At 43.7% G+C, this 27803-nt stretch overlaps 1 protein-coding gene across 1 annotated transcript; it reads left to right on the plus strand.

The window, feature by feature from the left end:
• Positions 1 to 403: 403 nt before the first annotated feature.
• Positions 404 to 27803, plus strand: RPN1 (ribophorin I). The gene is made up of 10 exons (XM_032412047.1): positions 404 to 744; positions 4143 to 4207; positions 8290 to 8596; positions 14383 to 14592; positions 16428 to 16620; positions 20790 to 20889; positions 22104 to 22242; positions 22482 to 22601; positions 25955 to 26200; positions 27387 to 27803. Exons 1-10 carry the CDS (start codon positions 484 to 486, stop codon positions 27567 to 27569), a joined length of 1824 nt encoding a protein of 607 aa, XP_032267938.1. The 5' UTR covers positions 404 to 483; the 3' UTR covers positions 27570 to 27803.

The following is a 27803-nucleotide window of genomic DNA, read 5'->3' on the forward strand; positions in this document are numbered from 1 at the left end:
ACAATACCACAGAAGTGAGGTGCCCTTCTGGGTGTATCAAATCAGTGGGTACTTGATGTCATTATGTCTTATAATCGGTGATATTAACCTTAATCATTTGGTTAAGGTAGTGGTTGCTAGGATTCTCCACGGTAAACTTATTATTTCCCTTTTTCTAATTACTAAATATTTTAGGGGAGATACTTTCAGACTGTGCAGATAGCCTATTTTTGCTTAAACTTTGCCTAGGCTTTTACTTTCTCCGTTTGAAGTAAATTTTACTGTCTTGAGTAGAAAGCCATTGTTACCCGCAGGATTGGCAAGAGCAAAGGAACGTGTAGTCGGGCGCCCAGCGGGCCGCCCGTTGCCCTGGAGATGGGGTCCTTCCTCCGTGGGCGCCGCCATCTTGTGGCGCCAGCCCGGGCCCAATGAGCGGCTGCACAGTGGCCGGAGGCGGGGCGGCGGCGGCGCTCGGCGCGGTCTGCGGCTCTGCTCGTCCGGGTCATGGAGGCGCCCACCGCCCGCCTGGTCCTGCTCTTGCTGCTCGGGGCCTGGGCCCCGGGGCCGGGCAGCGCCTCCCCGGAGGCACCGCTGCTGGTCAACGAGGACGTGAAGCGCACGGTGGACCTCAGCAGCCACCTGGCTAAGGTGACGGCCGAGGTGGTCCTGGCGCACCCGGGCGGCGGCTCCACATCCCGCGCAGCCTCCTTCCTCCTGGCCCTGGAGCCCGAGCTCGAGGCCCGGCTGGCTCACCTCGGCGTGCAGGTGAGTGCGGGCGAGCGGCGGGGGTCGGCGCGCGCCAGCCCGGCCGCCGCGGTGGACACGTCAGCGTAAGCCTGCTGAAGCGAGGCCGCCGCCCACGTGGGCAGCAGTCCGATCGCGGCCCCCCACTGCTCCGAGTGGGCCCTTCCTGGGCGGGCGGGCGGTACCCGTGCTGGCCTTGGGCCGAGCGAGCTCCCCTTGCCCGCCCTGCCCGGGGAAACCAGGCTAGTGGCCTAGCGGGGCGCGGGTGTGCTCCAAACTTTTCGTTTCCCACGACTTGACTCAGGAGCCCAACCGGAGGACGAAGAAGTGAGCCCAAATGAGTATCATTCTCTTAATTCAGTGTCTGGCCCATAGTAGGTGCTTCTTTCTAGCCGTCATCCAATACAATCAGAAATGTAACATTGTGTATTTTCCAGTTTGTAATTTGAAACCGTTGTTAGTGTAATACACTGAAGGTTGCTAATGACCGCTTTTTAAATTTGGTTCCTCTCCTTAAAGTTAGTTTAAGAAGTCATGTAGGTAATAAAACCTCTTTTAAACTGTACAGAAAGGTCAAGGCCGAATCACTCCCTTCCTCCTACCGGTTCTCGTTCTTGCACCTCAGCAGTATATGGCTTGGAAGTTTGCTTTATGTACTTCCCCAGCATTTCAGTGAACACTTTTACAACTCTCAAGGAAATAAAATGTTGGCTTACATATCCATAGGTTTGCTTTTTATTACTATTTTCATTAAGCAGCGTCCATTAAGTGATTACCCAATTATTTGTTGAGGGACTAGTCATTACAGTGTCATATTTCTTCTAAGTACATCTTACTCTCTGACTGAATCTGGAGCTATAAAGCTGGGTTTATAGAGCTTATGCCTCTGAAAGGATTCCTCTTCCTTTTCGTGCCTTGTCTATGATGGAATGCACAGTTTTACGCAAAGGTTTGTGTAAAGATGGATCAAAACTTCATTTAAATGTGTGCTGCCACCTTTGAGTGTTTTGAATGTTAAATCCCATTCTTTTATAAAAACTAGTTCTGGGGGCACCTGGGTGGCTCAGGTCATGATCCTGGAGACCCGGGATCGAGCCTGGTGTCAGGCTCCCTGCTCAGCGGAGAGTCTCCTCTCTGCCTGCCACTCCCCCTCTTGTGCTCTCTCCCTCTCTGTGTCAAATAAATAAATAAAATCTTAAAACAAAACAAAAAACTAGTTCTGATAAATTGAAGTTGCCACAGTTTAACGAGACAGCCGCAGAAGCTATCTGTCATCATGCTGGAGAATGCTGGATTACTGCAGACATGTCCTGTTGGCAATCTACTTTGTGTTGGGTGTTGTGGTAGGTGTTTTAAGTACATTCTCTTTAACCCTCATAACAGCACTTTGAGGTGTAGGCTTACTGCAGGTGAGGAGTGCAGTCTAGGAGTTAAGTTGTTTAAACCCCGTGTCAGCTCTTAGAGCGATGAGTGAATCGGGGCTTAGGTTAGTTTCAAACTTTGTGTGCTCTTCACTGTACCCCATTGCGTCTTTTGGCCTAGATGGCTCTGAGGTAGGGTTGTGTAGGGATGTAAGACCTGCAGTCACATCACCAGATTTATTCAAAATCATTTGTTAATTTTATAGTCCCATGAGAGAGACGGGTTAAATAGATATATGTGCTCCTTTACACCCCTATCCCAATGGGAAATGTAACTAGATGTTAGACTTAGCAAAGAGGGTGTGTATTTTTCAACAGTTGACTTCGAGGCCTTGATAAGGTTGCTAGAAGTTTGAATTTTCAGTGGATTTATCTTTAGCCTTCCATGTAGAATTTTAGGAACTGGTTAGAAGGGACAATGGTGACTTCTTAAAGAATTTTTTTTCAAGATTTTTATTTATTTGAGAGAAAGCATGAGCAGGGGGAGGGGCAGAAGGAGAAGCAGACTCTCTGCTGAGCAGGGAACCCAACATGGGGCTGGACCCCAGGATTCTGGGATCATAACCTGAGCCAAAGGCAGGCACTTAACCCACTGAGCCACCCAGGCGCCCCACAGTGATGATTTCTGATGAGGATCTAGTGGTTCCTCATCTTCTTACTACCAAGGACCATATTAATATTTTTCCTCTCATGTGGATTCTATATTTGAAATCTTTTGTCTCTCTGGTCTTTTATTAATTAATATCTTTTAGTAAGAGATCAACATGTAACTGAATGGTGATAAGCACGAGTATACTAGAATGTTACCATTGTGATAAGATTCCAGTCAAAGTGATGAAGCTTGTTTTTATTGGCCTGTGCAGTTTTATTGAGGATGATTGTATGATTACTTTCAGGCATTTTATTTTTATTTAAAAGTTTTTAAAAAATATTTGAGAGAGAAAGAGAGACGGAGGGAGGGAGTGCGAGCAGGGGGAGGAGCAGAGGGAGAGGGACAAGCAGACTCCCTGCTGAGTGCAGAGCCCAATGTGGAGCTCAGTCCCATGATCCTGAGATTATGACCTGAGCCAAAACCAAGAGAAACCAAGGGTCGGATGCTTAACTGACTGAGCCACCCAGGTACCCCTAAAATTTTTTTTAAGGATTTTATTTTTTAAGTAATCTCTACGCCGAACATGGGGCTCGAACTTTCAACCCTGAGATCAAGAGTTGAATGCTCCACCGACTGAACCAGCCAGGCGCCCACTTTTAGGCATTTTAAAATATTAAAAATAGCTTCTTCCTCATTATAGTTCTGTGTGCCCTATTGGGAACAAGTGCTTCAGCCCAAAAAGTAGTTTTACTTTTTTTTTTTCCTTAGCAGAGTTTGAGTTGGCAAAGAGATCGGCAGTGTGTATTAGGTTTTCCTTATAGTTTGCTCCACCATCTCATGATTCAGGGTGTCTACTTTTTCTCAGATAGACCTTGCAGCCTGCTGGAGTTAACATTCTCTTCCTGGTTACACATCCTTTTGCAGTGAAGGATGAGAATAAGGGAGTGTGACAAGCAGTGGTTGTTGGACTTATGCTACTGTTAACTTTCATGCAAGTAGAACCAGTTTTGGCAATGTGTGAGACTTTTCTACTACAACAGTAAATAATACTATTTATTTTCTATGCAAATGTGTATTTGAATGTAAATGGAGAAGAAGACATCACCTTTGTATTGGGAAACGTAAAGTGTAAGTGTAGTTTTTATTTATATGTGTGTGTTTGGTCATTCAGGAAAATGTTATGTATTTATAGAGCTTACTATATACAACTTATTCGTTGCAAAAGTAAGTCTTTGACAATATTCTTATGTTTCATATGGAAAAAAAATTGTTACCAGAGTTCTCTTTAAGTTCTTGTAGTTTGAATACTTTACTGTGGACATTCTAAGGCAGTTGGTTAACTGTTGACTCAAATTTAGAGGCTGGAAGACATAATAAAAAGAATAGTCTCTTTTGTCCTGTTACAGGTGAAGGGAGAAGATGAGGAAGAGAACAATTTGGAAGTACGAGAAACCAAAATTAAGGGTAAAAGGTAAGCAACCAAACAGTCGGAATATCTATATATTCTGCCTCTTCTTGTTGTAGGTTATCCTATCGGTTGGAATCATAAGGTAGGAGAGTTGCTGAGGACATACCTGGTGTTTTAGAGGCTGTTTCAATTAATATAGTGTATGTTAAGTAAGCAACAGGCTATAATGTATTCTGACCCAGTGATGTCTTTTCTGATTAGTGATGCTAAAATTGCCCCTCATGGTGGCAGTTTGTTTTACAGGAAGGTAGCTACTTTCCATACCAGGTCAGGTCTGCTAATGTATGTGGGGATAGGGATCTCCAAACAGTGGATGGAGAATCAGTATGGTATGTGAGAACTCCAGGCTGTTTGTCTCAGTAAATAACCTCCCATCTGTTGTTGGCTACCATCCTCTTTCCAAAGGGCAGACAATTCTACCCCCTCCCCACCTCCTCTTGAGCCTTCAGGGCATTGAACGTGGTGCTTCTTTGTGGGAGTTAGACCGAGCTCTCTGAAGGCTGGTGTTGGACTTGCCTTGTTCTTCGCTTTAACCTCAGCACCTACCATGGGGCCTGGCACTTACTAGTTATTGTAAAATGCTTTGTTAAGGATATTTTCCAAAACGAATACAAAGCAGGAAGAATTGAATAAAGAATCCCCATATATCTCATCACGTAGCTTCGACAGTTACCAGTATTTTGCATGGTATTGATTAGGCGTTGAAATATTTGTTGAATGAGTGATGTGGGAGGAAGAAATGTTTTTAGCTCAGTGATTCTTAACTGGAGGAGGGAGCAGTCGTGTCCTGCACCTGCCCCGCCCAGGACATTTGGTAATGTCTGGAGACATTTTTAGTTATAGCTGAGGGGTGCTGATGGCATCTAGTGGGTAGAGGCCAAGGATGCTCCTAAACATCCTACAGTGCCCAGGACAGGTTCCTCCTCCCAGCAAAGAATTATCCACTCACAAATGTCAGCAGTGCTAAGATTAAAATATCCTGTTTGCTGAGGCAAACAGCGTTAGCTTATGCTGTAGTTTATCATAAAAAGAAATAAAATATTTGATTCTTGACCAGCAAACCTTTGAACCTTACAGCTGTCAGTCCCCACATGATTCAGAAAGTGTTAGATTTGGTCTCCCTGCTTGGCAGAGCTTGTTTTTGTTTTGTTTTGTTTGCTTGGCAAAGTTTAAAAAATTTTTTCTCATTAGTTTTAAATTAAAAAAATGAGAATATGACATAACTATTTTCTTTATGCATATGCCCATTTATACATAATTTTACATAAGCGTATAAATGGGATAATTTTAAATTTATTAATCTGTCTATATAAAGTTTAATGACAACATTAAACAAGTCACTTATCCTGCAACCCTAACATGACAACTTATGTGTCTTTGTTCTGATCCACGAAAAAATCTGTTCCTTAGATGCCAGTATAGTCAACTCTGTGTTGTCTGCCTAGTCTTTCATCAATCAGAAGCTTTCATTAGCTGCTGCTTCCGAGTTGCAATGAGACTTGATATTTCCTTTTTTTTTTTTTTTTAAGATTTATTTATTTATTTTAGAGAGAGAGAGAGTTTGCACAAGTGAGCAGGAGCGGGCAGGGCAGAGGGAGAGGAAGAGAGACTCTCAAGCAGACTCCATGGTGAGCACGAAGCCGTATGTGGATCTTGGGGCTCAATCTTGTGACCCTGAGATCACGTCCTGAGCCAAAACCAAGAACCGGACCCTTAACTGTGCCACCCAGGTGCCCCGAGAATTGATACTTTTTTCTTTCCTTCTTTTTTTAAAAGATTTTATTTATTTATTTGACAGAAAGAGAGATAGAGCAGGAACACAAATAGGGGGAGCGGGAGAGGGAGAAGCAGGTTTCCTGCAGAGCAGGGAGCCCAATGTGGGACTCCATCCCAGGACCCAGTGCTCCAATATTTCTTTCTTTTTTTGAAATAAGATTTATTGGGGTGCCTGGGTGGCTCAGTCGTTAAGCGTCTGCCTTCAGCTCAGGTCATGATCCCAGGGTCCTGGGATCGAGCCCTGCATCGGGCTCCCTGCTCAGCAGGGAGCCTGCTTCTCCCTCTCCCACTCCCCCTGCTTGTGTTCCCTCTCTCACTGTGCGTGTCTCTCTCTCTGTCAAATAAATAAATAAAATCTAAAAAAAAAAAAAAAAGATTTATTATTCTAGGACGCCTGGGTGGCTCAGTCAGTTAAGCGTCTGTTTTCGGCTCGGGTCATGATCCCAGCGTCCTGCGATCGAGTCCCGCATCAGGCTCCTTGCTTGGCGGGGAGCCTGCTTCTCCCTCTCCTGCTCCCCCGGCTTGTGTTCCCTCTCTCGTTGTGTGTGTCTCTCTCTCTGTCAAATAAATAAAATCTTAAAAAGATTTATTATTCTAGAGAGAGTGCAGGGGGGCAGGGGCAGAGAGAACGAGAGAATCCCTGGCCGACTCCATGCTGAGCGTGGCCCCTGATGCAGGCCTCAATCCCAGGAGCCTGAGATCACAACCTGAGCCAAAGCCAAGAATTGGTCACTTAGCTGACTGAGCCATCCAGGCGCCCCTGAGAATTGATATTTCTAATGATCACCCTGGAACACTGAAATGTTGTTAAAATGAGATTCAGTTATGCTGGGACATTTCATGTGAAAATTAAGGTGGGGTTGTGTCACGTTTTGTTGATGGGCTAGAGGGAGAAAGAGATTAGGGGGTTAATTAGGAAGATAGGTAATAATCTTGGCAAGGGAGAATTGTTTGAACCGAGGGGGCAGCAATGGAAATTCCGGAAGGGATGAATTTGAGAGACATCCTCAGGCAGGATTAACCTGACATTAGGGATGGAGTAGAGTGAGGCATCCGACCATGTAAGAGGGTTTTGGTTTAGAAGTGGTCAGATGGTGGTAGTATTTATTAACAGAGTAAGGAATTGGGATCATGAATGATACTGGGTATGTTGGGTGGTCAGTGGAGCTGTCTAGTGAACCTTTGAAAATAGGAGTTTAGTGCTCAGGGCAGAGTGTGGGATGAGAAGCAGATCTGGAACTTGAAGCCAGGAATTGGTTAAGACCGTCCTGGGAGAAGGTGTAAAGCTTACTATATTTTAAGTAGGTACTTCAGAGTTGTGATAGTGTGTGATGGTGTGACTGATGAAGATATGCAAGATTAGATTCCGTAAGGCCATATCAGGAAAAGTGATCCATGTTCTGATGTGTTCTGACCTTGGAGGACAAATTCCAAAGAAGCCTGTTAAATGCCTTTAATTTTCCACTAACAGTTTCTGGGCCTACCAAAAGTTATCTTGTGGCTTAGAAAATTCAGATTTATTTTTGAGTTAATATCCTATGGATTTTAGTAGTTTCCAGGCCATCTCTTTTTCTTTAAAATGCTAGTAGCTTTATTTTTTTAGTTATGAGAGTGGTACAAGTTCATAAAACCAATTGGAGAAAATAACAAAATAAAGCTTATTCTCCTCCCTAGACAGTTACCATTAACAGTTTGGAAACATTCATTGGAATACTTTTCTTCACATATACTTGTTTATGTTAATTCTTTAAGATAGAATCATACTATGCCATTTGTGAACTGATTTCTGTTATTTACACTGTACATGGAAATGCTTAATATCCTTTTAAGTGGCTGCCATTATCCCACTGTGTGGCTCTGCTGGAATGCTTTTAACCATTATCCTGTTGTTGGACCTTGTTGGACCTTTACGTTTTATACTTTTTTTCCCCCCAAGACTTACTTATTTTAGAGAGGGAGAGAGCAGGGAGGGGGCAGAGGGCGAGGGAGAGAGAAAAATCTCAAGCAGACTCCCTGCTGAGTGCAGAGCCCGACACAGGGCTCTATCTCATGACCTGAGTCAAAACCAAGAGTCTGACGCTCAGCCAACTGAGCCACCCAGGCGCTGTTGTACTGTTCTGTTATTATAAACAATTGTGAAATGAATACCCAGACATCTGTCTTAAAAGGCTTGAATTAATAGGTTAAAGATGATCTCTTAAAGGTAACTGCTTTTGTCTTGGGTACAAAATGTTGCTGTGACTTTGAGTTGCTATTTCTGTTTTCAGTTCCCTTCATCTCTTAATTTTCTTGCCTTGTTCTTGCTCCAGTGGGAGATTCTTCACAGTCAAGCTCCCAGTTGCTCTCGATCCTGGGGCCAAGGTTTCGGTCATTGTGGAAACAGTCTATACCCATGTGCTTCAGCCGTATCCAACCCAGATCACCCAGTCAGAGAAACAGTTTGTCGTGTTTGAGGGGAACCATTATTTCTACTCTCCCTATCCAACGAAGACACAGACGATGCGTGTGAAGCTTGCCTCCCGAAATGTAGAGAGCTACACCAAGCTGGGGAACCCCACGCGCTCTGAGGACCTCCTGGATTATGGACCTTTCAGAGACATCCCTGCTTACAGTCAGGTAGGCTCGTGTGGAGTCCAGTCTGTCCCTGCCTACTTCAGAGAATGTCTTCTGGAGTGACTACTAGTGGATGGGCTTGGTGGTGTGAGATGGGTGTAAATCTGAAGTCATTTTTAAGATCATCCCCAAACATTTTCACCTGCTGTGAAATGACTCCATGGGGGTCACCTTTCTCATTTTGGGAGTATAGCTAGAGGCTGGGAGGTTTAGGAAGATTTTCTCTAATAAGGAAAAACATGGCAGATGAACCTCATAAACTTCATGACTTGGATTTTTGAAGCAGTGACACATGAGCTGAGTTGAATTATTCCATCAGCATTTAGGACCTGTCAAAGCCTAATATTAGCCAGTGATAATGATAACTGGAGATTGCTGAGGTCTCTGAGGGAGCCCCACAAACAGCAATACTCTTCCCCCTTCCCAAGTTCTGTACACACTGAGAAACAAAAGTATTGAGGTAGGTAGGAAGTGAAAAAATATGTAGCTTTATTACAGGTAAACTAGGTTGAAGGAGATAGAGTTCATCTGCAGGTACTGCAGGAGGTTTCCTAATACTGAATCCCAAATTGAGACAAGAGTGTCCATGCAAATAAGGTGGGCCAGGGCAAGCCTCTCCATGTGGAAGTCTTGCCAGCAGATGAAGTGAGCTCTCTAACTGCCTACTGGCAGGTATGCCAGATGGAGAAGAGCAGCTGGGCAGAGCATGCCCTGTCCATTCTTCTCCAACTTACTCTTTACTTAGGGGATGCCGGTCCTCTGGATGAAAAGGCTCAGAGTCTTATACTAACAGAACTCCCATCACATGAAATAAAATGTGAGCCCAGAGGCATTAACTTAAGTGCAAGCAAGGTGGAGGAGAAGGGGATTAGGGAAGGGAAGAAAAACTTGCTGACCCACCATCTTATTTCCTAGGCTCTGTAGATAGTGTATTAAATAAAATCATTCATTTCATTGAATCAGAGTTAAAAAGTTAATTTTCTTTTTTATTCTCTAGCGATAGACGAGGAAACAGAATCAGTGAAATTAAATGACTCCTCCAAGACTAGATTACAAATAAATTAGCTTCCAGGGAAGATGGGCAAGTTGTATGTAGCACAATTCTAGCAAATATACTCACATTAAAAAAGAATAATAAAAAATAAGGAGGTAGCATGTGGAGGGTTGGAGTGGGGGTTGGGGGAGAAGGGAACAAGGCGTTGTGGGTAGAGGCCCCGAGATGGGAGACCAGGTGCTGTGCTGGCGGGGGCGGCTGCTGGGGTAGTAAAGCTGGCTGCCTCGCTGAGCCCAGGAGCTGGGCCTTAAGCGTAGAGGGAGCAGTCAAGGCTTAAAAAACACTGTTGTTACGGAAAAGTTCAAACATATACAGAAGTATAGAGAATAGTGTAATAACTTCCCATACACCTATCAACTTTGACATTGTCAATGAGTATCAGAATATTACCACACTTATCAGCACTCTTTTTTTTTTCTCTGTTGTAATATTTTAAAGCAAATTTTAGGAATCGTGTCATTTCAGCCTATGTACTTGATTGTCATCTCTGAAATACATGGATATTTAAGACTTCCATGCATCTCTGTGTTTAGAACATGTGTCACTGAGGATGTACAGTCAAAATAGTTTGTTCTAATGTCACTTGAAATGATTGTTTCTGTTTTCTCGGTCTCAGATGTCAGTTTGACATAGGGCTGTTCATTTTGGGTCATTTTTCACTGTTAAGAATTTTTTTTTAATTGATATAATTTTTTGAAATGAAAACAACCAAAATTATTTGACAAGGTATATTCAGAGAACTCTTGCTTCCACTTCTCCCTTCTGTCTGTTCTTTTTGGTGACCATTTATATTAGCTTTTGGTTTATCTTTCTGATTTTTTTTCTATAAATATATGCAGATTATAGTAATTTTATATTCCCCCATTTCTCAGAAAAGTAGCACCGTGTGTATACTGTAGCCTTAGGGGTTTTGGTGGGGGAGTGAGAGTATCTCTCTGTGATTGCTGGTGTAGTTACCTTGTGGTGCGGAGAGCCCTGGGGGCGCATGCCTCTGTGGAGCTCTGAGTTGTGTTTCCTCTAAGTGCATTATTTATTTCTTTTCCTTACTTAATTCAATTCATGTTGGGGACAGAAATTTGTCTCCTGTACAAGCTTCTAAATTTTCAATATTTTGGATTTTGGACTTTTTTCCTCCATTTTATTTATTTTTTTTGAAATTTTATTTATTTATTTGACAGAGAGAGACACAGCGGGAGAGGGAACACAAGTAGGAGGAATGGGAGAGGGAGAAGCAGGCTTCCCGCAGAGCAGGGAGCCTGATGCAGGGCTCAGGCCCAGGACCCTGGGATCATGACCTGAGCTGAAATCAGACGCTTAACGACTGAGCCACTCAGGTGCCCCTCTTCTTCCATTTTAAATTAATAAAATGCTCATGAGAGACTATTTGGCAAATACAGAGGAAAATTTGACATCCACTTTTGACATAGTAGTACCTGAGTCATTTCTTTCTAAGCATAGGGGCTTTTTAATATGGAAATCACACTGTGTGTAAAGTATTGCGTACTTTGCCACTTAGAATATTCTCTAAACATTTTACATTACCTTTGTAAACCATTTTTAATAGCCATTTAAGATCCTATAATTTGATGTTTTATAGCTTATTTGCCAAGTTTCCTATGTTGGACAGTTAGCTTTTTTTCTCTAACACTGTAGTGGTCATCTCTTTACATATAACTTTTTATATAGTCTCAGAGTAGATTTTTTATTTTTTATTTTTAAGAAGTTTTGACTTTAGCTCCAGTTAGTTAACATATTGTGTAATACTAGTTTTAGGTGTACAATGTAGTGATTCAGCACTTCCATACAACACCCAGTGTTCATCACAGTAAGTGCCCTTAATCCCCATCATCTATTTCACCCATCCCCCCACCCACCTCCCTCTGGTAGCCATCAGTTTGTTCTCTTTGTTCTCTACACTTAAGAGTCTGTTTCTTGATATTTCTCTCTCTCTCTCACTCTTTCTTTCTCTCTCTATATATACATACTCTGTTTGCTTGTTTGTTTTTTAAGTTCCACATAGGAGTGAAATCATATGGTATTTGTTTTTGTCTGACTGATTTCGCTTAGCATTATACTCTAGCTCCGTCCATGTTGTTGCAAGTGGTAAGATTCCATTCTTTTTTAATGGCTGAATAATACTCCGTTGTGTGTGTGTGTGTGTGTGTGTGTGTGTGTGTGTATACACACACATATATGTACCACATCTTTATCCTTTCTTTTTTTTTTTTTTAAAGATTTTATTTATTCATTTGACAGAGAGATAGCGAGAGCAGGAACACAAGCGGGGGAGTGGGAGAGGGAGAAGCAGGCTTCCCGCGGAGCAGGGAGCCCAACACGGGGCTCGATCCCAGGACCCTGGGATCATGACCTGAGCTGAAGGCAGACCCTTAACGACTGAGCCACCAGGCGCCCCCACATCTTTATCCTTTCATCAGTCGAGGGGCACTTGGGCTGCTTCCATATTTTGGCTATTGTAAATAATGCTGCTATAAACACAGGGATGCATATATCTCTTCGAATTAGTGTTTTTGTATTTTTTGGGTAGATACCCAGTAGGACCATTGCTGGATCATAAGGTAGTTGTATTTTTAACTTTTTGAGGAACCTCCATGCTGTTTTCCACAGTGGCTGCACCAGTTTGCATTCCCGCCAACAGTGCATGTGGGTTCATTTTTCTCCACCTCCTCACCAACACCTGTTGTTTCTTGTGTTGATTTTAACCCTTCTGAGAGGTGTGAGGGGATATCTCATTGTGGTTTTGATTTGCATTCCTTGATGATAACTGATGATGAGCATCTTTTCATGTGTGTTGGCCATAGGATAGATTTTCTGAAGTAAAAGTTTTCAAATCAAGACGTACGAACTTTAAAAATCTCTTGATGTGGGGGCTCCTGCGTGGCTCAGTTGGTTGAGTTTCAGACTGTTGGTTTTGGCTCAGGTCATGGTCTCAGGGTCCTGAGATCAAGCCCAGCCTTGAGCCCTGCCTTGGGTTCTGTGCTCAGCAGGGAGTCGGCTTGGAATTCTCTCTCTTTCCCCCTCTGCCTCTCCACCCATGCATGCACCCTCACTCTCTTGCTCAAATAAATAAATCTTTTAAAGAATTAAAAATTTTTTTTTTTTAAGATTTTATTTATTTGACAGAGAGCACAAGCAGGGGAAGCAGCAGACAGAGGGAGAGGGAGAGGGAAAAGCAGGCTTCCCGCCAAGCAGGGAGCCTGATGCGGGGCTCCATCCCAGGACCTTGGGATCATGACCTGAGCCAAAGGCAGCTGCCTAACCGACTGAGCCACCCAGGCGCCCCCAAAATTAAAAATCTTTTTAGTTTTTTTTTTTTTTTTTTTTAATTTATTTGACAGAGAGAGACACAGTGAAAGAGAGAACCAAGCAGGGGGAGTGGGAGAGGGAGAAGCAAGCTTCCTGCCGAGCAGGGAGCCCCGATGTGGGCCTCGATCCCAGGACCCTGGGATCGCGACCTGAGCTGAAGGCAGACGCTTAACGACTGAGCCACCCAGGCACCCCTAAAAATCTTTTGATGTATGTTGCCAAGTGGTTTTTCAAAAGATTTAGCCAATTTATTATGGCACCAGCAGTCAGAAACTGCTAGTTTCCTCGTATCCTTATCAGTATTGGCATTAAATACTGTCAAATATGATTATGGATGAAGTTGAACTTTTAAGAATCTACAGATTCTTGGGGCACCTGGGTGGCTCAGTCGTTAAGTGTCTGCCTTCGGCTCAGGTCGTGATCCCAGGGTCCTGGGATCGAGCCCTGCATTGGGCTCCCTGCTCAGCGGGAAGCCTGCTTCTCCCTCTCCCACTCCCCCTGCTTGTGTTCCCTCTCTCACTGTGTGTCTCTCTGTCAAATAAATAAAAATCTTTAAAAAAAAAAGTATTGCCACTTAGATTTATTTATGACCTTGAATATGTTAAAACTGCTGGGCCTCGGTGTTTTTAATTTGTAAAACAAGATGAGTAGTACTTACCTCATTGTGTTGTTTTGAGGATTAAATGGTCATGCATTTGTTTCGCACTCATAAAGAGTGACTGACACATATTTTTGTTAGCTCCATACATATTAGCTAAACAGGTTCTTTTCTGGGAACTTTTCTGGGTAAGTCTTCTCCGTGTTAGAAAAAATCCAGTAGTGCTATGAATCATCCTCAGTTTTGAGGTTATTTGCTAGCTCATTGGGTAGACATTATGTCTTTATGAGATCATATATATACCTTGTCAGAATTTTTCTTTATTATAGTTTAAGATTTTGTTTTCTTTCAAAACTGCAAAAATTATTCAAAAGGCAATTTAAAAAGCTCATTGTAGAAATTTTGAAAACAAAAACTACAAGGAGAAAGTAGAAACAATCTAAGAACTCTGTTTCCTATCTGTTGGGATTCTCCCGTATTTCATTTCAGGTTCTTTTTGTTCTTTTACTCCTATAGTCTATAAGATAAGTGTCATGTAGAAGTTTTTGTTTTTAAAATACAAATGATACTTATGTTGGAACCTAAAACAATTTTGTGGAGCCTATTTTTCCACTTAGTAATACATCATGAATATTTATTTCCATATGCCATTAAAAAGTCCTAGTAAGCATCATTTTAGAATACAGAGTGCATTTGATACACCATAATTGAGCCATTCTGTTGCTGATGTATGGATTGTCTCCAGTGTATTTGAAACTAGTGTTGATTCATCTGTCACCCAGACTTGGAACTACTTGTTTCTTTTCTCTCCAGGATACTTTTAAAGTACATTATGAGAACAACAGCCCTTTCCTGACCATCACCAGCATGACCCGAGTGATCGAGGTCTCTCACTGGGGTAACATTGCTGTGGAAGAAAATGTGGACTTAAAGCACACAGGGGCTGTGCTGAAGGGACCCTTTTCACGCTATGATTACCAGAGACAGCCAGATAGTGGAATAGCCTCCATCCGCTCATTTAAGGTATGGGATGTGCAACGTGGACATTGGGAGAAAGTATCGTTTTATCACATTTGCCCTTTAGCTTTTTGAAAGTATCTAAATATGGACCATTGTTTGGGATCAATTGGTGTTCAAGTAGTTGAGTTCACAGGGTTAGAACCAACAGAAAGAATCTTAAAAAAAAAAATACCCCCATTTGTATAAGTAGGCCATTTTTTCTTTTGAAAAGAGATTTTATTTTTAAGTAATCGCTACACCCACCATGGGGCTCGAACTCCCAACGCTGAGGTCAAGAGTCACGTGCTACACCGAATGAGCCAGCCAGGTGCCCCAAAGTAGGCCATGTTTTTATTTTTTATTTATTTATTTTTAATTTTTTTTTTTTTTTTTTTTAAGATTTTATTTATTTGAGAGAGAGCACAAGTAGGCAGAGAGGCAGGCAGAGGGAGAGGGAGAAGCAGGCTCCCCACTGAGCAGGGAGCCTGATGCGGAACTCGATCCCAGGACCCTGGGATCATGACCTGAGCCAAAGGCAGATGCTTAACTGACTGAGCCACCCAGGCGCCCCAGGCCACGTTTTTAAAAGAAAATTTGAATAATAGGAAAAACCAGACCCCCCCCAGAATTAGTATTGCTCATATTTTAATATTTCTTTTGTTCTATAATGCTTTTTTTAAAAAGATACTTGATCATATTGTACATGAAGTTTTGTATATTTTTAGTCTTATAAATGAAATCTTATATTTTCATGTACAGTCAGAAACTGAAAACATGTTCAGTTGAAAACCCCCTTGGAAAACAGAGTTTGGGGCACTGGCCCCTTGCACAGTTGAAAATCTGCATATAACTTTTGACTCCCTGAAAATTTAACTGCTAATATCCTCCTGTTTTCTGGAAGCTGTACTATTTTTTTTTTTTTTTTAATTTTTTTTTTTAATTTTTTTTTTTTTTTTAAGATTTTATTTATTTGCGAGAGAGAGAATGAGAGACAGAGAGCATGAGAGGGAGGAGGGTCAGAGGGAGAAGCAGACTCCCTGCCGAGCAGGGAGCCCGATGTGGGACTCGATCCCGGGACTCCAGGATCATGACCTGAGCCGAAGGCAGTCGCTTAACCAACTGAGCCACCCAGGCGCCCTGGAAGCCGTACTATTAACATAAACAGTCCATTATCCCATATTTGGTATGTTGTATGTATTATGTACTGTATTCTTATAACAAAATAAGTTAGAGAAAAAATGTTAAGAAAATTATGAGAAAATAAATTTACAGTATTTACTGTATTTACTGAAAAAGATCCACATATAAGTGGACTTGCTCAGTTGAAACCCGTGTTGTCTAAGGGTCATCTGTACTTCATATTATAGAAGGGCTCGTTATGTGAATGAAGTGTTAGAATTGTTTCTTCCTGATTATGAAAATACTCTTACAGATTTGGAAGCTATAGTAAAGAATATGAGGTGGAAAAACCCCTCCATAACCCTACCACCTAGCGATTTGATGTAATTTCTCCCAATTTTAGTTTCTCTCCCTGCAGAGTAATTTAGAGATTATGTTTATCTTTGTATTAATCCTTAATATTCATAAAGGTATTTATGATTGTCTTCATTATTTATTGTTTAGGAGAATTGGCTATTTACCTACCATGATTGAGAAATAGATGCAATATCTAGAAATTTTGAAGCCTCAGGCAGGGGGGCTAGTTAGATTTCTTTTTGGGTTGTTCCCAGTTTGGGGACTGTTTTAATTAGATAGTGCTATGGGGAGGTTCTTGGCGCAGAAAGTCTTTTCTGTCTTTAGGATCATCTCCTGTGAGTAAGTTTCTGGGGGCTTTAGAAGGCGTGTCCCCTCTCTTGCAGACCATCCTCCCTGCCGCTGCCCAGGATGTTTACTACCGGGACGAGATTGGCAATGTTTCCACCAGCCACCTCCTTATTTTGGACGACTCTGTAGAGATGGAAATCCGGCCTCGCTTCCCTCTGTTTGGCGGGTGGAAGACCCATTACATCGTTGGCTACAACCTCCCAAGCTATGAGTACCTCTATAATTTGGGTCAGTCTTTAGTAGTTAGGGAGTAGAAAGGGGAGAGACTATCATTTCGTTTCCTGCATTTTTGTTTCTAGTGCTGGTTTTTTTTTGTGTGTGTGTGTTTTTGTTTTTTTAACAGTTGCCAGTCATTTTTGATGGGAAGAGAGTATTGTCGTTTTTTGGAAGTCTGGGATATTAGGAACAATTTTTTAATGGGTGGGGACAAATTACTATTGTAAAAGTAATAACATGCATTTGGTAGTCAGTTCGAACAGTCTGGAAAAAATCCTCCTCTTACCCCCAGTTCCATCATAAGATGGAACTGCTTCAATTCTTTTAATTTGAGGTTTTTAAAAAAATAAAGAGAAAAAGTAAGAGAATAATAAACACTTTTACGCAAGCACCCAGAACTAATTATTATTATCATTTTGCCATATTTTCTTCGTCTTTTTTTAAAAAATCTTTTAGATAGAAAATTAAATAGAGAAAACCACACAAACAAATGTATAGCTCAGTAAATGTCTATAAGAACACCTCAGAACCACCACTCAGGCCCAGAAATTGAACTGAGCCAGCCAGCCAGAAAACTCTCCATGTACCTCTTCCTTCCCCACAATAGTGGTTACCATCCTGACTTTTAGTAACCACTCTCTTGACTTTGTTAAGTTTTATCACCCAAGTATGTGTCTTTAGAATCTCTACTTTAGTTTTGCTCTTTTCAAAAAATTTGATGTCTTATGAGTCCATTAATCCATAGTCCCCTCCTCCATCTGTTTTTTTTTTTTTTTTTTTTTTACAGTTTATCAAAGAATGTGAGCCACTTGTAGTGTAACCTACAGTCTGGATTTTGCTGACTCCTTACTTAAAGTGCAATTCAGTATTCCTGTGTTTTCTGTGTTTCTTGCAGATTGAAAGCTGTTACCTTCCTTGATGTCTTATGAAAGACATTCTTGGCCCAGCTTATATATTTTCTTTCTTTCTTTTTTTTTTTTTTTTTTAAGATTTTATTTATTTGACAGAGCACAAGCAGGGGGAGCAGCAGGCAGCGGGAGAAGCAGGCTCCCCGCTAAGTAGGGAGCCCGAAGTGGGGCTCGATCCCAGCACCCTGGGATCATGACCTGAGCTGAAGGCAGATGCTTAACCGACTGAGCCACCCAGGCGCCCCCAGCTTGTATGTTTTCTGTCTCAGACCTGGAATCAGCCATTTCTCCTCAAATCCCTAGTTTCTTCTTGTGGAAAAACGTGTTTTAAGACCACAGTCTGAGAACTAGGAATGCATATTGTTCTTAGTTTGGTCAGTATCTAGGCCTTTTCAGTTAACAGAGCTAGGTGTGTATTATGTCTATGTGTAAAAAAATTATGAATTTATATAGTTACTTAATAGTGTGAACTGTAATGATTTTGCTGCTATGTTATATCTGTATCTAATTCCATATCGAGAGTCCTCTTTCTGAAGGACAGAGAAGGTGACAGAATGAGAGCATTCCACAATTAATTGTTTTATCCCACACCTAATACACAGCAGTCTCAGAATAAAAAATGGTCATACTACCACTTCCAATATGATTACTGAAAAGAGTTTATTTTTGGCATATCCCCTCCCCATTCTACCCCATTTTGGTGTGCTGTGTGTATACTGTATTATATCTATTGTCAGAACAAATAGCCATTACACAGCATGCTCCCCCCCCCTTTTTTAAAGATTTTATTTATTTATTTTGAGAGAGAGAGCGAGCATGAGCGGGGGGGCAGAGGCAGAGGGAAAGGGAGAAGCAGACTGCCCAAGAAGCAGGGATCCTGACTTGGGGCTCCATCCAAGGACCCTGGGATCATGAACTGAGCCAAAGGCAGACGCTTAACCGACTGAACCACCCGGGTGCCCCTTTTAACTCTATTTTTTTTTAAGATTTTATTTATTTATTTGACACAGAGAGAGACACACCGAGAGAGGGAACACAAGCAGGGGGAGTGGGAGAGGGGGAAGCAGGCTTCCCGCAGAGCAGGGAGCCCGATGCAGGGCTCGATCCCAGGACCCTGAGATCATGACATGAGCCGAAGGCAGACGCTTAACCACTGAGCCACCCAGGTGCCCGCCCCTTTTAACTCTAGTCTTACCTCTATAGTAGCTGTAGTTAATGCTTACCCTGTCAGTGTTTACATTGACAGCTCTAGTCATTTTGATGAAGCTCCTTCTCTAGTCGATTCCTTAGGGAGGGCTTATGGGACTGAGTTCTCACATATTGATAGGCGATAACAGGTGGTGCCTTTTGTGCATGTAAGCATCTTGAGGAATGTAACATCACTGGCTCATATGTATTTCCTTGAATATCTTAAATACGTTACTTTTTTTGGTATAAAATGTCACTCTCAAGGTCTGATGATGATCTAATTTTTCCCCTTTATAAGTCTTTTTATATAAATATTGAAAGGGATTCTTCCTTTAAAATCTAATACTTTTCTGGAACGTGTTTTGGCAGTGGTTGCCGTGTTCCTATTCTTGGGTCTGCATTATGTTTTTTCAACTTACAGTTTTGAAACCTTTTTGTAAATTTTCTCCTTTTATTTCTATGTTGAGTCTTTGCCTATTTTCAATATTTGGCAGTTTCTCGAGTCTTTCCTTCATTGAAAACTTTACCTCTTTTTACTTTTTATTATAAGACATTACCTGTTGTGTTTATTCATTGCTATTCCTTTTAGCTTATCCTTCGTTTCTAAAACAATTATTTTCTTTCTAAAATTTATTTCCTGAATTTTTTCCTGCATTCTGTCACTTTTCTGAATTTCTATAATTCTGGTTTATATTGCTCTTTCATGACTTGTGTCATTTTTATAGTACCTTTAGTTTGCTTTGAAATACTGGGAACAGTTTTTTTTGTTTGTTTTTTAGAGAGAAAGAGTGTGTGTGTGGTGGGGGAGCGCAGAGGGAGAGAGAGAATCTTAAGCAGGCTCCATGCTCAGCACGGAGCCTGATGTGGGGCTCGAGCTCACGATCCTGAGATCATGACTTGAGCTGAAACCAAGAGTATTATGCTTAGCCGACTGAGCCACCCAGGTGCCCTGCAGGAGGAGTTTTAATCAGTTTTGTGGCATGAATTTCTGGCATGTTTTCATTTTCTCTTGGGATGTTCTCTTTTTTTTGTAGCTTTTAAAAATATAACTTATTCTGAGAGTGAGGGGTACCCTTTTTCTGTTGCTCAGTTTTCTTTAATTAAAAAAAATTTTTTTTTAAGTAGGCTCTGCACTCAATGTGGGGCTCAAACTCACAACCTTGAGGTCAAGAGTTGCATGCTCTACCAACTGAGCCAGCCAGGCACCCCTCTGTTGTTCTTTTTTTTTTTAAAGATTTTATTTATTTATTAGAGAGAGTGAACACGAGAGGGGAGGGTCAGAGGGAGAAGCAGGGAACCTGATGCAGGACTCGATCCTGGGGCTCTGGGATCATGACCTGAGCCTAAGGCAGTCAGTCAACCAACCGAGCCAGCTAGGCCCCCTGTTCATTTTTAATGTGAGTTTTTAGGAGGAGGTATCGTAACTGCCAGTTCTCTGTTGATTTAGTATGGTATTTTGATTTTCTTCCGGCAGTTTTTCCTCCACTTAGGGTGCTGTCCTGGGAGGAGAGCTCTGATGGCTTTTCCAAGTTCTCAGGGACTAGACTGCTCTAGACTCACAGGTCCGTGGGCCTGTTTTGCTTGCCCACCATGTGGGGTTAGGGGAGGACTCCTCGGAGCTCCAGCTGCTTTCTACAGTTGGCTTGCCTCCTTCTCTAGTCAATGTGGTGGCCTGTTTGGGGCTCTTCTCTTCTCAGGTCTGTCACTTGCCCTGTTGCCTCCCTCTGCTTTCTCCTTTACAGACACTAGTAATGTGCACGTTGTGTGTTGTTGGTGTTTTGTGACTTCCCCGTTTGTATTTTGGGGTTCGTGGAGATCCTTGTTTTACCTAGTTGTAAAAAATGCTCCATGGGTTTTTGGTTTTGCTCTCTAGTTGCTCTGCCTTTATGTAGAAATTGGGGAAGACCCATAGTATGCTGCCGGCACCGCCTCTGTCTCCCAGAATCTCCTAGTCCGTTAACTGTAGGTAGCATCTCTTTACTCCTCTCTGTGTAAGGTGAGAGTGTTTGTACCCTGTGCTTCCCCCTAGCTCCTGTGTCATTTCCTCTGTTTTTCACATCCCTGCACGTGTTTGTCTTTCTTCAGGTGACCAGTATGCACTGAAGATGAGGTTCGTGGACCATGTGTTTGATGAGCAAGTGATAGATTCTCTGACAGTGAAGATCATCTTGCCCGAAGGGGCCAAGTGAGTGTGACTGTTCCTTTCCTCTGATTCCCATTTCTCTGGTAGTGGCCTTGTACCTCAAGGGGAAGCTATGTTCTGGGGGGGTGCTGAGTAGGTACTCAGCACATAGCTTTGACTGAGAGGTCTGTAGGGACTTTCTGACTGGAGTTTAAACAGAAAAGTTAGACTCGAATGAGGGCACAAGGTTTATTTATGAAATACATTCCCCAGACAGAATGCCTCTGTATGACAGCTGCAGCATCCAAAGGGGATGGGATGATCTGCAACAGGACAGAATGTGGAGTCAAGACAGCCAGGGAGCCTTTGTGCTGTGTTAATACAAAAAAGAAGAGCAATGGAACAGTGGCTCTATTTTATCCTGGGCTGGTTAGACCAGGTTCAGAAAGGGGGGTCCTCATGGTGTATTAGGGTTCCATGCTTACAACCAGTAGTGCTGTCTTTGGCCAGTTTAAGCAGAAAGGAGTGCATTTGGAAGGGTAAGTCACTTGTAAATTGGCAGCATAAGTTGCAGAGCCAGAACATCTCTGGGAGTCCGTTTGGTGGAAACTTGACAGTTGTTCACAGGGGACCTGCCCTCGGCAGGAGGGATAAACACCTATGTGTGTCTCCATGTCACTTCGCTCTAGGTTCATCTTAAAGGGGAGCTTCTGTTTGGCCTCTCTTGGGTCACGTGCCCACTCTGGTCACCAGAAAGATCGGCACCTTAATTGTTCCTCCTATGGGGGATGGGGAGTTCTAGCAAAACTAGAGCGTGAGAACCTGGAAGAGGGAGAGTGGATCCAGGCAGACAAAAACAGGACATGTCCCACTGTACCTTATGAAAGTTCTCTGTCATGTGAGGAGAAAGAACTTCTGGAGTAACTTCTCAGGGGCCTCTTCAAGTCCCCGAGAGGCTCTTGCTGGGTGGAGTGCACAGGGGGGCTGTGGGCTGTGTGACTCCGGGGGCTGGCCAGTACTGGTGAGCACTAGCAAGAACAAGGAAGCATTAGCAGGGAGACGGTCATTACCTCAGCGGGAGAGTGGTCGAATAGTCGGGGTATTCTGGCAGTGGGTCAGCTGTCTTGGAAGGTCTGGTGCCAGGAGGGGAGCAGAGTGGAGCGGGAACTTAGCAACCCTGATAGGCCCCCTGAGCCTTAGAATTCTCCAACCCTAAATAAACCTCGTTGGTCAGTGCAGTTTGTCTTAGGCTGTATTTCATTCCTACCTGTGTCCAGGAACATCCAAGTTGACAGTCCCTATGAAATCAGTCGGGCCCCAGATGAGCTGCACTACACTTACCTAGACACATTTGGCCGCCCTGTGATTGTTGCTTATAAGAAAAATCTGGTGGAACAGCACATTCAGGACATCGTGGTGAGTGCTCCACTGGTCTGCCTTCTGTGTCTTCCTCCCCAGAGTATGGGGTCCTGGCGGCCATGGACTTGCCTGTCTTTATCTTGCCCTCCTTGGGCTGCAGGGGTTTGAGCACAGTCACCTCTGGGGATGGGTGGGGCAGCCTGGATGATCGTGGGCCTGCTGAGGCCCCTCTTGCCCCCGGGTGTCTGAGTCCATGCAGGCCTGTGGAAGCCCATCCTCCTTGTTCTCTCCCCTAGGTCCACTACACGTTCAACAAGGTGCTTATGCTGCAGGAGCCACTGCTGGTGGTGGCTGCTTTCTACATCTTGTTCTTCACTGTCATCATCTACGTCAGGCTGGACTTTTCCATCACAAAGGTACCCCTTGGCTTTTTTCCTACATTTGTTAGTCGTTTTGTGTCCTTGATAATGTGTTTCGTTAGCTTTACTGAGCACAGGGATCCTCTCAACAAGCCCGAGGCAGAACCCTGTTGCCCAGAAGCCTCTCCCCTGCCTGTGGCCTCCGCTAATCCTTACTGTAAAGAGAGAGACCCTGTTCTTGTTGCTGTGGTCACAGAGCGTGTGGTGTTACGTGAGGCAGGTTGCCGCTGGTGGGCGCGTGCTGTGGAAACAGGGCAGCCGGCAGTGTGTTTCATGGTGGGGCTGTCCTGAGGAGGGTGACCGCAGACAAAGTAGGGAAGGGCATTCAGCTGGAAGGAACAGTTTGTGCAGCGGCAGGGAGGGCTTCGGTGGAACCCATAGGGAGCAGTAGGGTACATGTGGCAAAGACGATGATCCGGCTGGTTCCATAGACAGGCTGCCCAGTGAGGCAGCTGCTCGCAAGCCTTGTCATACAGAAGGTCTGAGTGTAGGTTTTATTATGAAATAGTTCCACTTTTTAAGCTATAAATGCTGCTTTCCTTTTTTAATTTATTTTTTAAATTTTATTTTAAGTAGGCTCCACACCCATTGTGGGGCGTGAACTCAAAACTCTGAGATTAGGAGTCACATGCTCCACTGACTGAGCCAGCCAGGGGTCCCTGCTTTTGTTTTTTTAAAACTTTTCTTTAAAATAATTCCACATTTATGGAAACTTTGCAAGAATAGTAAAAATAACGATTGTATACTCTTTACCTAGACATAGCACTTGACATTTGGCTTCTCTCTTGATACATAATTATTTTTCCTGGGCCATTTGAGAGTAAGTTGTAGACATTTATATCCTTTACCCCCTTGAGTATTAAAGCATGCATGTAGCCTAGGGACAAGAGTATTCTCTTAACATAACCACAGTAGAAGGATCAAATTCAGGAAATGTTATGTCGCTGTAATGCTGTTACATGCAAGCTATGTTCAGATCTGGCAGACTGTCCCGGTGACTGTAACATTTTTAGCAATTGTTTTTCTTCCTCCAGAATCCAGCTGAGGATCATGTATCCCATTTAGTTGTAACGCTTCCTTTGTCTCCTTTTATCTGGAACAGCTCCTCAGCCTTTCTTTGTCTTTAATGACCTTGACATATCTGACGTGTAGAGACCGGTTTTGTAGAATATCCCTTAACTTAGATGTATCATATGTTTCTCTCTGATTAAATTGAGATTATGCATTTTTGGCAAGAGTGCTATAAAGTGGTGCCATATTTGTAGCGCATCCCCTCAGGGCTACCTGATGTCAGCTGGTCCCAGTGCTGGGAATGTTATTAACTGTCCTGACTTGGCTAAGTTGATGTCTGCCTAATTTCTTCATGTTAAAGTTACTGTTTTTCTCTTTGCAATTAATGTATGATTTGTTTGAGGCTATAGAAACACTCTCATATACGTTCACCAATTAGTCCTAGCATTTAGTATTGATTCTTGTCTGAATCTGCTCTTAGTGTGGTGGTTGGAAAACTGTGATTCCTTTTGTTGGCGTTGTGCTGGAAGGAGAAGCTTCTCTTCCTGGTTGACTGGTTGGCTGGTTGTTACTTGTTGGGACTCCTGGCTTCCTTCCTTACTCTGGGCTACTGTTCACTGGTATTACTTATTTTGATGCTCATATTATCCCACATTGGTCCATTTTTGTCATGTCTCATCATTTTTTCAAGCACTTCCTTATTGTCAGGCCTATCAGCATGTTTCAGGCATATTCAGTACTTTCTCCAGGCAGCCCTGGTTCCTTTCAGTGTGGAAATGGTACCTAGAGAGTATGATCTGGGAACTAGGTGTGATCATTGCTTTTTGGGTGTCGCTGTGTCTGGGCCTTTCAGCAGACAGAGCTGGGGAGAGATGTATGGTATTTACAGTAGCATTTAACACGGATGTCTCCCTCCAGTCTGACGCCACAGGGTTCTTGCTGTCCTCTCTCATCCACCGGTTTTCCTTCTCTCCTGGACCCCAGCGTCAGTATGTTTATTCATTTGTTGAATTCTGTAAACACACAAAATAGTTTCAGAATTGTTGCACTCATGCCCCAGAAACACCAGACGTATCAGGTAGAGTCCCAAGATTTGTTAGGAGTTCTTTTTGTCTCTAGACTGAAAATATCTTGTCAGAGTACTGAGTTCCAAGGTAATTGGCTGAGTTTTCCGGTGTTAACTCATTTGAAATATAGTTAGGGTCATTTATTTGTTTGAATTTTATTGTAGTTTCTCCCTGTGGCACTGTATTTAATTTTGATTATGGATTTATAAAACCCTGCCTTGTAGATTACTAATTTTATCAGTCTCTGGGTATCCTTCCTGATTTATTTTGCAGAAATAAGCAGATACTTTAATTCTTATTTCCTCTTCTTTCTTGCACAAAAGGTAGCACAAGTATATATGTTTTGTCCTTTTTTTAAACTAAACAGGTTGTGAGAGTTACCCAAAACGGTTCATAGAGCTTTTCCTCATTATTATTTATTTTTTGTATAGCTGCGGAGTACTTCACTGAATGAACGGGTCAGTTTATTCAGTTTCTTGTATATACATTTCCTGATCTTAAAGCTTTGATAATTTATTGAGGAAAAAAAACAATTGTGGGCCAAATCAACCATTTGCAGACCAGATTTGGCCTTTTGAGCTGCCAAGCTAGAACTTGTCTGAAGTAGACATGTGATGAGAGAGAATTCGGGGGTAGGGCCTCATCTAAAGGATCATGAATGGCAGGGCAAGGAGCTTGGGCTTTATCCTTTAGGCCCTGGGAAACTCTTGAAGGTTTTAAGGAGGGAGACCTAATAAATGTCCTAGAAGCCTTCCCTGACCTGCATGGAGGTTTCTCTTCCTTTAGCACCTCACCTATCCCTTTCATGGTGTATTCTAAAGATTTTATTTATTTATTTGAGAGAGAGAAAGAGAGAGAGCACATGAGAGGGGGGAGGGTCAGAGGGAGAAGCAGACTCCCTGCCGAGCAGGGAGCCCGATGTGGGACTCGATCCTGGGACTCCAGGATCATGACCTGAGCCGAAGGCAGTCGCTTAACCAACTGAGCCACCCAGGCACCCCCTTTCATGGTGTATTCTAGCATTAATATCCTTTCTCCCATCCTCTCTCTGCCCTGCTGGGCTTTGAAGTGAATGTCTTCTTCATCTTCATGTCCCCAGTCCTGCCCTTTGCTGAACTGGTCCAGATTTAGTGTCAGCAAAGGTTTGATTCTCTGACTTTCCAGGAAGATGGCTTTTCTTGTTTGCACAGCCGGTGGTGGGTACTCTTTGGGAGGTGAAGGTTGGAGCAGGCTCAGGCCTGGATGTTGTCACTCATGATGTTGCCCCCACAGGATCCGGCTGCAGAGGCCAGGATGAAGGTGGCTTGCATCACGGAGCAGGTCTTGACCCTGGTCAACAAGAGAATAGGTCTCTACCGTCACTTTGACGAGACCGTCAATAGGTACAAGCAGTCGCGGGATGTGTCCACTCTCAACAGCGGCAAGAAGAGCCTGGAGACGGAGCACAAGGCCTTGACCAGTGAGATTGCATTGCTACAGTCCAGGCTGAAGACAGAGGGCTCTGACCTGTGTGACAAAGTAAGTGTCAGCTGTCCCGGAGTCCCTTGGCTCTTTGCCCTCCCTTGTTATGCCTTCAGGGATTGTCCCCCACCTCGAGCACCACGGGGCTGCTCTGGGTGGGGCACATGCCGGGCGGCTGTCGCTCACTGTTGGCTTGTCCTGTGGAGCCAGCCCTACAGTGGAACGAGAAGTTTGGGGGTCTTGGTTATGGGCTGGGTTCGGAAAGCTCTGCTATCCTCCATGTCACTGTCCACATGGGCACTGTTGAGAACGACGGCTGCCTGTCCCGGAGGCCAGCCTGGGCAGGGCTCCAGGCTGCTTGTGTGTGCTGAGAAGAACCTAGACTTAGAATCAGGCATTTGATTCAGACTTTGTCAACCTGGGCAAGTTACCTAACTTCTGTGCCTCCGTTTCTTCTTGCCTCAGTACTTACCTCACCGTGTTGTGAGTGTGAAATGAGTTAGTGCATATAAAGTGCTGAGAACCCTGCCTGGGACCTGCTTTGTGAGTGAGTCCTTGTTACCTATAAAGGAAGAGGAGACCCCTTTTCTCCCCAGAGGTGCCCCTCAGAGGCCCTGATGATCCCCCTCTCCACACGCCACTCACAGCACTCCCTCTCCTTACCCTGTGTTCTTCATAGCACCTACCTCTTTCTGCAACTCTTCTCTTTATGTGCTCGAGTATTACCTGGTAGCTTTTTGAAGGCCAGATGCCTCATCTGTCTTGACTGTGGTTTTCCAGAGCCTGGACTTGTGCTTAGCACTGTGGCTCACTCAGTAATTGTTGAATGTTGAATGATTATGATTGTCAAGTCTTGTGAAGTCCTCAGCCTCACACCCAGCTGGTGATAACAGGGGAGTCATTCAGTCTGTCTGCCACACCCCCGCCATTAGTCTTGCCCAACTGAGTCCCTGGACCTAATTTGGCCAGCCAAAGGGAAGAAGATAAACGTACCTCGAGGACCTGCTGTGTGCCTGGCACTGTGCTGGGGGATTGCCCCTGTGTTCCCACTCAATCCTCACAATCCTCCCGTACAGCTGAGGCCTGAGGTCAGAGCTTAAAGGTACAGAAAATGGAGCTGGCATTGGAAGCCAGGCCCGTCTCCCTCCACAGCCAGCCCCTCTGCCCATGGGAGGTGGTGGGCCCTGCTGAGTGTGGGTGGGAGGACCACTCTCAAGCTCTGCCCTGCTCTTGCTTCGGCCAGGTGAGCGAGATGCAGAAGCTGGATGCGCAGGTCAAGGAGCTGGTGCTGAAGTCCGCGGTGGAAGCCGAGCGGCTGGTGGCCGGCAAGCTCAAGAAAGATACGTACATTGAGAATGAGAAGCTCATCTCTGGAAAGCGGCAGGAGTTGGTCACCAAGATCGACCACATCCTAGATGCTCTGTAGCCCCTGACAGTTACCATCGGGGTGGGCCTAGGGTGCTGCACTTTCAGATGGCAGGTTGGGGGCGAAGGGGGGAAGGCAACCATCAAGGCTGCTGAATGCTGGCATCTGTATTTTTACAAAAGGCCTTCAAGGAAGTGAAGCCAGACCCTGCCATAGGCAACACAAGAAGCTTAGTTTTTATCTTTAAAGGGTTCTTTAAAAAAAAAAAAAAATTAAATCCCATTAAAAACAAAA

Source organism: Phoca vitulina, unplaced genomic scaffold, assembly GCF_004348235.1.
Source record: "Phoca vitulina isolate PV1807 unplaced genomic scaffold, GSC_HSeal_1.0 scaffold13, whole genome shotgun sequence".
Classification (NCBI taxonomy): Eukaryota; Metazoa; Chordata; class Mammalia; order Carnivora; family Phocidae; genus Phoca; species Phoca vitulina.